The 12,195-nt window shown below is 52.9% G+C and overlaps 1 protein-coding gene across 1 annotated transcript in view; it reads right to left on the bottom strand.

Annotated features, from left to right (window-relative positions):
* The window catches only part of LOC149364964 (uncharacterized), a 165,740-nt gene extending 153,575 nt beyond the window's left edge, over window positions 1-12,165 (bottom strand). The window contains exon 1 of the mRNA XM_089574955.1: window positions 11,611-12,165. Within this exon, the coding sequence (XP_089431081.1) occupies window positions 11,611-11,874 (264 nt within the window). The 5' untranslated portion in view covers window positions 11,875-12,165. The remainder of the gene's footprint in view (window positions 1-11,610) is intronic.
* Window positions 12,166-12,195: the final 30 nt, after the last annotated feature.

Below are 12,195 nucleotides of genomic sequence, written 5' to 3' on the forward strand. Positions count from 1 at the left end.
TGTCTTTCTCAAAATTATCGCCCTGCTCCGTCAGCGAAGGCGGTTGTGTAGAATGCAGCGGGCGCAACACAAAGACGTGCGAAATAGCCAGAGGGCAAAAGAGGAGAGGCCGCGCGCGGAGCCCTGCGCGACCACACGCATCCCTGCGGCCCGTTTTGCAGCGCGTCCCCAACCCCCCCCCCCCCCCCCCCTTTGGCACAGAGACAGGCACGTTTGTGCGTTTGTGTGTGCGCGCATGCACGCCTGCAGACGGCCTTGTTGCGAGGGACGGTCTGTGGACTCGGAGAAGGCTAGGAGTTGGGTCTTTATTGGGGGAAGTTAACCAAAAAGAAAAGAGGGCCCCAGTTCCTTGGAAAGTACAGACTGGCTCCCCGAGCAGCTGCTCTCTTCCGCTGCTAGAGGAGGAATCTCTTTGTCCGTTGACGGCCAAGTTTTCGAATGCCCTGATCACGTGTCCAAGCCGCGGTTCTTGGAAGAGACCACCCCGGGTTCCGATGCGAGAAGAGAGAGGACAGCCGTGACCCTCATAAATATGTCAACTTCGAGAGGAGTGCGTCTTCGGCTGAGCAATGAGCCCCGCGTTCGCGAAGAGGCCGGCACCCTGCGGCGCCGAGGGTAGGCCGGGACGCTCGCGGCAAAAACAGTTTCCCGGAATTCGCGGGCCCACTGGCCTGCATTGTCTTGCAGCGCGACGGCCTTACTAATGGCTCGAGGTGGCGGGAGAGGCCGGCAAGTTAGCACCAAGAGGGCTCCCAGCAGAGGAGGCGAGGAGGACACCGAAGAAAAAAGAAAGAGAGTCCTCAGAGAGACGCGTTGGGGACAGATGAGACAAAGGAGAGAACGAGCAGGGACGGGCGAAGTGTACGGACGGAAGCAGATCGCGCTGGTCTGTAGTCGGTGAGGCCGGACCCGCGGGCATCCGCTGCAAACTGACCGCCAGTCGAGACGCCCAAGAAGCCGGACACCACAACACGTCAGAATACCGCCAGCCGAGACGCCCAAGAAGCCGGACGCCACAACCCGTCAGAGTACCGCCAGCCGAGACGCCCAAGAAGCCTGACGCCACAACCCGTCACAGTCACCGAAACGTGGGACCGCCACCAGGCTGAGCGCCACCCCCGCCAGAGCAGCCGAGAGCGAGGCAGCGGTGACAGCGATGAGCGGAAGACAGCGGTGAGCGGAACTCCCAGTTTCACCTTCAGGCAGAGTGAGAATAAATTAGGTTGATTCGGAGGCGTTGTGTGTTGGCTCATTTCTCCTCGCTTCAGCAGAACCCGTAGATAGCAACAAACAACTGTGTTGCATTGTGACTGACCCCCGACAGGCGGGAACGTCACAAGTGGTGGCAGCGGTGGGATTTTGCTGAAGTTGTGGTGCGAGACATTCACCCTCGTACCCGAGGAGAAAGGAGCCAACATGTCGCTACCGCAATCGCAGAATTCTCAGGACGGAACGTTGGGAGTTAGTGCGCTAATGTTGGGCGGTATGATTCCGACGTTCACGGGGGACGACACGGGTCCCAAAATCAGGGACTTCCTGCAAATTTTAGAACAGGTGGCCAACATGGGAGGATGGCAGGAAAAACAAACGATTGGGATGGCGCGGTGCAAAATGGTCGCGGCGGCTCAGGATTTCGCCTGGAGGGATGAAGAGGTGGCTAGCGCTGCCACGTACAAATCTTTCAAAGCGCTCGCATTGAAGCGTTTCGACAACGAACCGGCGAGCACAAAAGTTGAAAAATTCTTAAATGCGCGCCAAAACGTTAGTGAGGATGCACGCTCTTTCGCGAGCCGTTTGAAGAGACTCGGGGCGGAGACCTTGAGGGACATTGATGGCGAGGACACGTCGAAGAAAAGTGTAAGGAATGAGATAGTAAATGAGCAGCTTCTTTCCCAATTTCTTAATGGCCTTCGTGACCCAGTCCGGCGGTTCGCTTTGTCGCGGGACCCCAAAACCTTTTCCGACGCTGTGGAAGTGGCAGCCAGGGAGGAGGAAATTGAGAAGACTTTGCGTACACGCGCTGCGACTGTCAGGCAGCTTGAAAACTTTGAGGAGAAGGACGCACTCGGGATGCGCTTGGAACGCCTAGAGAGACTCCTAGAGGAAAGCCTCCGAATGCGCAACCAGACTGAACCGAACGGGGAGCCCCGCCAGCGCGGTAACTTGGGCGTTTGCTTTTCTTGCGGCAGGCCGGGGCATTTCGCTCGCTTCTGTCGGGCGCGTCAGACGCCCCGCTGGTCCAGGCCAGGGTCAGGAACCCACTTTATTAACCGTCGCGACGAGGACCAGATCACAGCAAAGGTGCAGGGAAACTGAGTACGGCCTCCGTCGTCAACCGGGATGAACGGGGGCAGTGCGAGGCAGTAGTGAACCTATGCCGGGAGACGAGCCCGATAATCGAGTGCAAGGTGGCAGGCAGACCCGTGAAGTGTCTCGTGGACACAGGTTCCAAGGTCAGCCTATTAAAGCGCAGCGCACTGACAGGTATAGACTCGAACTGGGAGAATGTGTTCGAAAGGTGCGAGAGCCAGATAACTCTTATCGGCATCACTGGAGACCGCATAGGCACGTTCGGAGTCTATCGCATACCTTTGGCACTTGGCAGCCACACGTTCATTAGTAAAATTTATGTGTGCGACGACAGTGTCATGCTTCCTGTAGCCGGCATCATCGGACAAGACATATTAAGAGACCAACGGATCGACATGTTTTTCAGCCAGGGCATGATTCGGGTAGGCGGAGCTTATATCCCGATTGATAACTGGGCGCGCGATAGGCCGGCGATACAGGAATATAGTTTTGAGGTCCTTCATCGCCCGGGGAAGACAAATCAGAACGCTGATGCGCTCAGTCGCTCTGCCGTAACCCGAGTAACCCAGTTTTTGCCCTCTGTGGAGTGGTCCCATCTACACGACGAGCAGAGGAGGGACCCATCAATTAGGAAAATTGTAAACAAGTGTGAGAACGCGGGGGGAAAGGAAGCTGGCCGATATTTTTTGGATCGGCAAGGTATTCTAAAGTTCAGGGAGAAGGAGCATGACCCGGGTCGGAGCGTTGTTCCATCGTATATGAGAGGGGAAATCCTGCGGCTGCATCACGACATACCGAGCGCGGGCCACCTAGGTTTCCGAAAAACCCGTCAGAGGGTCAGCAAAGGATACTTCTGGCCTGGCATGAGGAAGGACATCGCTCAGTACTGTAGGAACTGCGAATCCTGCATGCTTCGAAAAACCCCGAAAGGAAGGAAACCCGCTCCACTGCAGGTTTTCCAGGACGTAAACGGACCGTTCGAAAGGACTGCCATGGATATCGTAGGGCCTTTGCCGAGTACGACGTCCGGCAAGCGCTACATTCTCGTGTTTGTGGATCACCTGACGCGGTATGCCGAAACGTTCACTCTGGAAAACCAAAAGGCTGAGACTGTTGCGAGGGCATTCGTCGAAGGGGTTGTATTGCGTCACGGAGTTCCTTCACAGCTACTCACCGACCAAGGAGCTAATTTCACTGGAAAGTTGATGCAGAGTGTTTACCGCTTCCTGGGTGTCAAAAAGCTCCAGACGACAGCCTACCACCCTGAATGCAACGGGGCCGTGGAGAGGTTGAACCAAACGCTGATTAAGATCCTTTCGCACTATGTACACAAAGATCAGCGCGACTGGGATCTTTGGCTGCCGTTCGCTACATCAGCGTACAATTCTGCCGTCCACGAAGGAACTCAGGAAAGCCCCTTCTTTCTACTTTACGGAAGGCAACCAGTGCTCCCCGGGGCAGCATATGAAGAACCGAAAGGCCACTATGGCACCCTAGACAACTACCAGGCTGAGCTTGCGCAAGGGCTGAGTGACGCGCACAAGACGGCAAGAGAGGCCCTCCGGTCGGCCGCAGAGTCACGAGTAAGGCGTCTAGAAAATGCTAGCAGGGAGGCAGATTTCAAGGTAGACGATAGAGTGTATCTGCACGCTGAGGTCCCATCAAAGGGACTTGCGAGAAAGCTGTCGCCACAGTGGGTCGGCCCGTACCGAATAGTGGAGGGCCTGTCTAACGTGACCGTTCGCATCCGCCACACGCAGTCTGCACAAGAAAAGATAGTCCATGTTAATAGGTTGCGTCATGCCGGAGGTGCCGAGGCCTTCTCCAGCACTCTAGGAAGTTCGGCGCGACCACGCCTGACGGAGAGTTCCGGGTCTCCCCCGACCGATGTCGCCGAAAATGGCTTGCAGAGCGTCCCACCGGAGGTATTGTTTGAGCTCGCCAATCAAGATGAGACTCGCGCTTCGGGGATACCCCTGCCAACACATAACTACGCTCTAAGAAGCCGCGGGCCGCCTATATACCCTTCATAATCACATATAACCTTTGTAATACATTTCGGAATCTAGGATGATCCTACGAGCTGCTGCGATCATTTGTTTTGTATGCTAATAGCCTGGACTTAAGGAAAAAAACGAGAGAGAATGGGGAAAATAGTCTACTTTTAACTGTACTCATGACTTTTCTGCGGTTGCGTGTTTTACTTAGAGTGCGGAATTGTCCGCCGTGTGAAATTTACTCCTCTGCCTGGGGGGGACTGAGGGTCCGCCCACATTGTGCCGTGTTGTGAAACCAGTGCTTGTGCGCGACGACGATGTTTGGCAGCTTTGTTGTGCTCGAAATATGACTGCTGCCATAACATTGAGTTGCGAACTTTGCGACGTACTGTTGGTTGTGAAAGTGCGGTGATCACAAAATTTTCATAGAAAATTTCTTTATAAGAAGAGGGGGTTGTGAAGGACTGTGTACGGGAGGCCTAGGCATGGCACAAAAGAACTCTCTCCATCGACGAACACCAGAGACACTGTGTCTTTCTCAAAATTATCGCCCTGCTCCGTCAGCGAAGGCGGTTGTGTAGAATGCAGCGGGCGCAACACAAAGACGTGCGAAATAGCCAGAGGGCAAAAGAGGAGAGGCCGCGCGCGGAGCCCTGCGCGACCACACGCATCCCTGCGGCCCGTTTTGCAGCGCGTCCCCCCCCCCCCCCCCCCCCCCCCCCTTTGGCACAGAGACAGGCACGTTTGTGCGTTTGTGTGTGCGCGCATGCACGCCTGCAGACGGCCTTGTTGCGAGGGACGGTCTGTGGACTCGGAGAAGGCTAGGAGTTGGGTCTTTATTGGGGGAAGTTAACCAAAAAGAAAAGAGGGCCCCAGTTCCTTGGAAAGTACAGACTGGCTCCCCGAGCAGCTGCTCTCTTCCGCTGCTAGAGGAGGAATCTCTTTGTCCGTTGACGGCCAAGTTTTCGAATGCCCTGATCACGTGTCCAAGCCGCGGTTCTTGGAAGAGACCACCCCGGGTTCCGATGCGAGAAGAGAGAGGACAGCCGTGACCCTCATAAATATGTCAACTTCGAGAGGAGTGCGTCTTCGGCTGAGCAATGAGCCCCGCGTTCGCGAAGAGGCCGGCACCCTGCGGCGCCGAGGGTAGGCCGGGACGCTCGCGGCAAAAACAGTTTCCCGGAATTCGCGGGCCCACTGGCCTGCATTGTCTTGCAGCGCGACGGCCTTACTAATGGCTCGAGGTGGCGGGAGAGGCCGGCAAGTTAGCACCAAGAGGGCTCCCAGCAGAGGAGGCGAGGAGGACACCGAAGAAAAAAGAAAGAGAGTCCTCAGAGAGACGCGTTGGGGACAGATGAGACAAAGGAGAGAACGAGCAGGGACGGGCGAAGTGTACGGACGGAAGCAGATCGCGCTGGTCTGTAGTCGGTGAGGCCGGACCCGCGGGCATCCGTTGCAAACTGACCGCCAGCCGAGACGCCCAAGAAGCCTGACGCCATCACCCGTCATAGTCACCGAAACGGGGGACCGTCACCAGGCTGAGCGCCACCCCCGCCAGAGCAGCCAAGCGGCGAGGCACCTGTTGGCCGGACAGCACCGACGCCTAGTACAAGATAGCGGTGAGCGGAACTCCCAGTTTCACCTTCAGGCAGAGTGTAAATAAATTAGGTTGACTTGGAGGCGTTGTGTGTTGGCTCAATTCTTCTCGCTTCAGCAGAACCCGTAGATGGCAACAAACAACTGTGTTGCTTTGTGACTGACCCCCGACAGGCGGGAACGTCACACCGTCATACTCCGCCGATGTATACACCGCGAAGGCAAGTGAACAACAAACAGACGCGCCAGGCACTTCCGGTGGCAACCGTCTGAGGAAAGCCGCGCCGTTCGTGGAAAAAATGAAGAGCAGAAAGAAAGAACGAACGCGCTTCGTTTGGTTTGCGGCTCGGCCGGTAGCAAAGGGAGACAGAAAGGGCAACAGCCCGGCGCCAGGCAGAAGAAAGAAGCTCGGCGGGCCTTGCTCCTGGAAGTCGACGTCTGGAAGCAAGCTTTCGAGGTCCGCACTAAAGTACAGCCAGTTACGCCAAATGTCCTTCTTGTTGTCCAAGATTCGAAAACTTTCGACGGAGATAGATAATAAGCAAATATAGAAAGCATTTCTCCCCGTGAAAGAAGGTGGCAGGTGCGTCGACGTATTGTCAAGTAACAGTGAAAGGATCTGAATAAAATTAACCCGTTCAGACATTAGATGTTGAAAAAGAAAGAGGGGGGTCGCCGACCAAGTCAGGGTGTTGTACGACTTCTTCCTCGCTCTAGTATTGCGTTTGAAAAGGAGTCTGGTTTATCTGTGACGCCCGGTGTTTTATGCCTGCCAGCAAGAGCGGGTTGTATGACAAGAAAAATGAGCATTGTCGTTAACCCGTATATAAATTGTCTTTCAAACCGTAAACCTTTATCGAATGGTTTGCTTTAAGGTGTCATCGTCGTCATGTCTTCCTCTGTGCTTGCTAATACAAAACAAAATGAACACGACACGAAGGGGATCGATCCTCAATACGCTAGCTAACTTTTCGATAAGAGGACTTGTTTATTATGGGTAATGCGTTTATTTGTTTTGTGCTGTTAAAAATCCCATCTTCCTGCCTTCCTTCCCTCCACCGTAGATATGAGCTTGTTAGTTACAGCTGGTTGATTGATTGATTGATTGATTGATTGATTGATTGATTGATTGATTGATTGATTGATTGATTGACTGATTGAAAGCAGCACTGCAGGTTAGATGGGTGCCGCAGTGGAGGATTAATGTAAACCACCAGGGGTTCTTTAATTAAGGAGCACCGAAAACTCAAGTACACGGACGTTTTCACATCGCCTCTATCAAAATACAGCCGCTTTGGTAGGGATCGAACCCGCAACCTTGGGCTCAGCAGCCGGACTCCACAGCTAACAAACTGTGAGACCAAGCGAAACGGAGCTTACGTAGCTGCTTCTCTGTCCTTCAATACATGGCACGGCCGTCCGTGAGGAAAATTGGTCGCGCATTGAAAATTTCAGTGCCTAACGTAGCGGAGAAATCTTGAATAGATTAGAAGAAACAAAATACTAGTGGGTAAATACAAGCAAAAAAAAAACTCAATAAAACCAAGAAACAATACCGCCTCGCGAATTTCGAACGCAGAAAGAAACGGTGAGCAGTGGAGAGAAAAGGCCGTCGCACGAACGAAGCGCTTCCTAATCATGAGGTGAACCTGAGGACAGCTGAGGGAACGGAATTGTGCTGATGAAGCCCAACTGATAAGCGCATTCACAATCAGGATTCGGTCACTGTCATAGGATCCGAGATTAATTAATGTCTATACGTATAGCGAGGAGTGGAACGTCTCGCTAACTGCGCTCATTGGCTTTTTACTATATGCGAGAGAAACCTGACGACACTTAAAACTGGTCTATGCTTGTGGATGCAGCCGCAGGAATTGCTCAAACTTGTACTCTCGGGCAGAAGCAGTTCATACGAGCACGGTGAAGAGGACGACCAATACGCTCTCGCTTCGAAGGCATATTGGTCGTCGGCTCACCAACCGCGCCTATACTGGCAGTCAGCTGGGATTACGTGTGGTTTGTTTATAAAACCACATCTGAAATCGGATCGCCTTGCTTCTGGTGACATCACTGTCAAATTAGAAAGAAGAGGAGAGTTCGCGAAAATTCCCTTTTCGAAGCGCACCTGTGACGATCTCGAGAATGACAGCGGAATTTCTAATCGACAACTTTATATATAAGACCGAGCACCCCGTCGCCACTATATACGCTGTCATGGGCTCTTTGCCTCGATAATTTTCACTATAGACGGTGCATAGAAATGCTTTCAGTTGAAAACACCCCTTCCGACTGAGCTTCCATTATTCTGCAAAATGCGGCGCGACGGTGACTTAGTGCAACGCAGGGGTGGCTGCATATCCTCCCTTTGACGAGTCGTTGATGAGTCAAGTTCTAAATCCTCCATGTGCTTTACGGTACAGCCCATTTATGGCTCTTTCGAGAGCTTTGACTGATGTAGTTGTGTGGGCTGCGCGCCTTCGCAGCAGCGTCAGAAAATCTCCCAAAGGTATGTAAACACCATACAGTTATCACTGTTACCTAGTTACATCCTTTACACCATTGTACCCCAATCTTATAACTTCATGAGCGTCTCATTTATGTCATCTCTCAACTCGTCGAACTTCTGTCATTTGCCTTAATTTCGATAAGTACTACAGTCGAACGTTGTTATAAATAAATGGTTTATAACACAAATAATGGATATAATGAAGGAATGACAATTTTCCTTGAAAGGCCGGTCAACACGTCCTATAACGAAATATAGCTATAACGAAGTAATCTCCGGGCCCCTTCAACTTCGCTATAACGAGGTTCAACTCGTTCAATCGAACTTGATGTTTCTGCCTGTTTAGCCTCAAGCTGGACATCGCGAATGCTGTACAGCTGTATGCAGACTTGCATAGCGGAAAGGCCCTGCGTACGCGTCCTGGCCGTTCACTTTGGCGGCCGCAGGAAAGCGCAAAACTATTAATACCGGTGCGCGTTCGCTGCTGCTTCCTTGCATATGCGCGTGCACGTTCAACCATGCGTGGCACGCGCAACGAAGGACTAGCCTACGCCTAACGGCAACGAGGGTCGCTGCTGGACGCACACGCTCCGTCGCAGTGTCAGTAGTGTGTGAAAGGGGTGAAGGTGGAGGAGGGGGTCACGCAGTTAGCCTCGGTCGTCCATCAAACGCGCGGCACGCCGTCGCGACGGCGCCCAGCCGACCGCAATGGCCCGCTGCTGACGCCGCGGCGCCTTTTCTCATTCTTATGCGAAAAAGGAGGATAGAAGAAGAAAGAGAACGGCCTTTCGGCCGGTTCACGCGGTGTCCCTCGCGCCGACGGCACTGACGTTAGGGGACAAAAAAGCAGCTGCTTTATAGCGGTGCGGATAAGCGCTCATATATCCGCCCGGCCCGGCCGTGTTTTGGGAGGACGACACGCTGCGGCCCGACACGCTGCGGCGTCGCGCGTAGATTGCGTCCACCTGCGCGCGGCTATGTGGCTTTGTTGCTATGTTTCTCCGTTGTTTGCATTTATCGGGTGTATTTATCCTGCGGCGGTTGCTGGGCTCGTTTCAAGCATCTGCTCGGAAAGGAGTTGCAATTAAGCCCAAAAGCTTCTCCTTTTGTTCTTGGTAGCAGCTGTCAGCGCGGCCTATCAAGCGGAAGCACAGGGACAAGTCGGTGCGTCAAATATACTGACTCCTGAATCATTCGTTTGTGCCACAGTTTCTCCTGTTAACGAGTCTACTGGCTCATGTAACGAAAGAGGCGACGAAATTTTCTCTCCCCCTCCGCATCTACCCCTCCGGAACATGTCAAGCTGAAAACCCAGCTCCATGATGCCGCCTGAGGACGTCAATCCAACCTCAGGACTTGCACTGTGTTTTCCGGGCGCGCTCCTAAGTGTGATATCATGATCCTCGGGAGTGTGTCAAGATGCTCGCAGTACACAAACAAATATAAAAGAGCAATGAGAAAGCGTGGAGGGAGACAGCAGGAAAACTCCCAGCAAGATATTACGGTTAGAACCTTATCACTCTTCTAACTGTGACACATCTGATGACGCATCTGCTGCTGCGTTGCGTATTCTCGGCGAATCATCTAACATTAAACAACTCGGCAACAGCGACTCCGGAAGTCTTTGCCGAAATGCGGGCAGGGGCCTTGGAGTTAATCAGTGAATTGAAGTTGCTGTGAAAGAGAGGTACAGTGATTCCCCGGGCCCCACCCTCTTGTTGTTCTGTTACCCTCTGAACTCAGTACCGCAGTACGTTGACGTCATATGGACGACGAGAATCAGTGCTCTCACCACACCTGTCACGCGCATTTTTTGATACTTTAGCTTTCTTGCACATACGTACAACACATTCTGCATATATGTACATATCTGTGTACATGTGTGTACATGTGTGTACACATGTGTACATATGTGTTAGTGTATATGTTTACATATCTATGTACAGTCGGCCAAATCTTTAGCTGGCGTGCGTGACGGCCGCTTTTTCTGCGCTCCTGCGCTCTGTGACGAAGCAAACTTGGGGAAAGCTCAATATTAAGCAGGGGTTTAGTGAGCTTCTGCTTAAATTTGATATCTTAGCAAGTTTGCTTCGTCATAAGCTGCAGGAGCACGGAAAACGCGGCCGTCGAGGAAAGCCAGCTAAAGATTTGGCCGGCTGTACATACGTAGAATACGTGAATGGGAAAGTTTTCGCGCACCGGTTTCTTGTTTTTTTTTTTTTTTTTCAAACAAGAAAGCTAAAGTATGAGAAAATGCGCCAGACAAATGTGATGACAGCACTTATTCTGAATGCGAACTGTGCGTCGTCCACATGACATAAACGAAGGGCGGGACTGGGTTCAGAGGGTAACACCATAACAGATATAATAACAGGGGGGTGGGCGTGGAGGGAATCAGTTTACCTCTATTTCTGAGCAGCTTCAATTAACATGTGTGACGAGAGCTCTCTTTTCCTTTGATCCTCTACTGGAGTCAGGTTAATGACACCTCTTATTTGAATTTCATCTTGCAAGCATGTTTTTTTCGCGAGCGCTGTGGTTTTGAACAATGCACTTAAGCCGTCGGCAATTCTGAAAACGCAGCACTATTCGAAGCAATCACATTTATGCGGAAATTTCAGCATAAATGCCTTCTACAGCGCTTAAGTGATTGCGCTGTAGAGGGCATACGCACAACTGTATTACGCTTTTCTTCACGCTTATAGACGTTACATTCAGTGCTATTTATGCAGTTTAGCGCAACTACTCCACATGTGCAGCGACAAAAAAGTAGAAAATTATTTTCCCGTCAGATCAGTCAACTAACTTTTCGTCATTCTCATCTACCGATGTACGTGCAGGGAATTCGGTCCATTACAGGGTGCGTAGAAAAGGAGGAGACGGAGGAGGGGGAAATGAAAGGCGAAAGCAAATAAGCAAAGTGCCGAGGAGGGGGACACAGCAAGTTAGGTATACGAGCGCGCGTAACTATACCTTTCATCAACTCATAACCGCGGCAAACAAGACGAACCGGATTGAGCGGGGGGCGACGAGTCGCCTTTGACTATAACGCGCGGCAGATCCCGGGGCGCTCAGAGCGAGCTAGACGCGTATTAAAAATTGGCAAAAGCGGCGCGAAAAGAAAGATGAAAAAGCGGTAACGAGAAGAAATAAACAAGGCTTCGGGAAGATGCAGAGCTGGCACTGGATGCGTAGACGTACCTCGCACATGTAACCAGTTTTCGCAGCGGGCGACACCGGACCGTCGAGACGGCTGAGATCGGAGATGGTCCAGCACGAGTTTCCAGACTTGCGGTGACAGTAGCCGTCGGGCAGGTCCTCACTGGCGTCGCTGTCGTCGCTGCACGCCGTCCGGTGCGGCGGCGGCTGTTGGCGTTGGTGGAACGCGGGTAGCCTTCGGCGTAGCCGAACGAGTTGCTGCGCAGGGTCCAAATCCACGTCGCTTTCGTCGTCCGACATAGACATGTGTGCCACCCGTCGTCGTGCCGCCCCTCGCCGCCCGTGCGCACGCTCGTGCACACGGTAACGAAACGGACGGTGTTCCGAACACAAACTCGCAACACGATGCGCGAGGCACGCGTACTACACTGCACACGCGCGCGCTGTTGGTTTGAACGACGCGCTCCTTTTGCCGACGAAGATGGGAACTTCGCGACCGACGAAGCAAGGCTCGAGCAAGCAGCGCGCCTAAACACGCGCCGTGCGCGTCCCGCCGCCGCGTCGTAGAGCAGCAGCAGACCCACAGGTCTCAGCTGACCGGAGAGGACGAGACTCGAAGGGCCAATC

Source organism: Amblyomma mixtum, chromosome 2, assembly GCF_055824585.1.
Source record: "Amblyomma mixtum isolate Tamu chromosome 2, ASM5582458v1, whole genome shotgun sequence".
Classification (NCBI taxonomy): Eukaryota; Metazoa; Arthropoda; class Arachnida; order Ixodida; family Ixodidae; genus Amblyomma; species Amblyomma mixtum.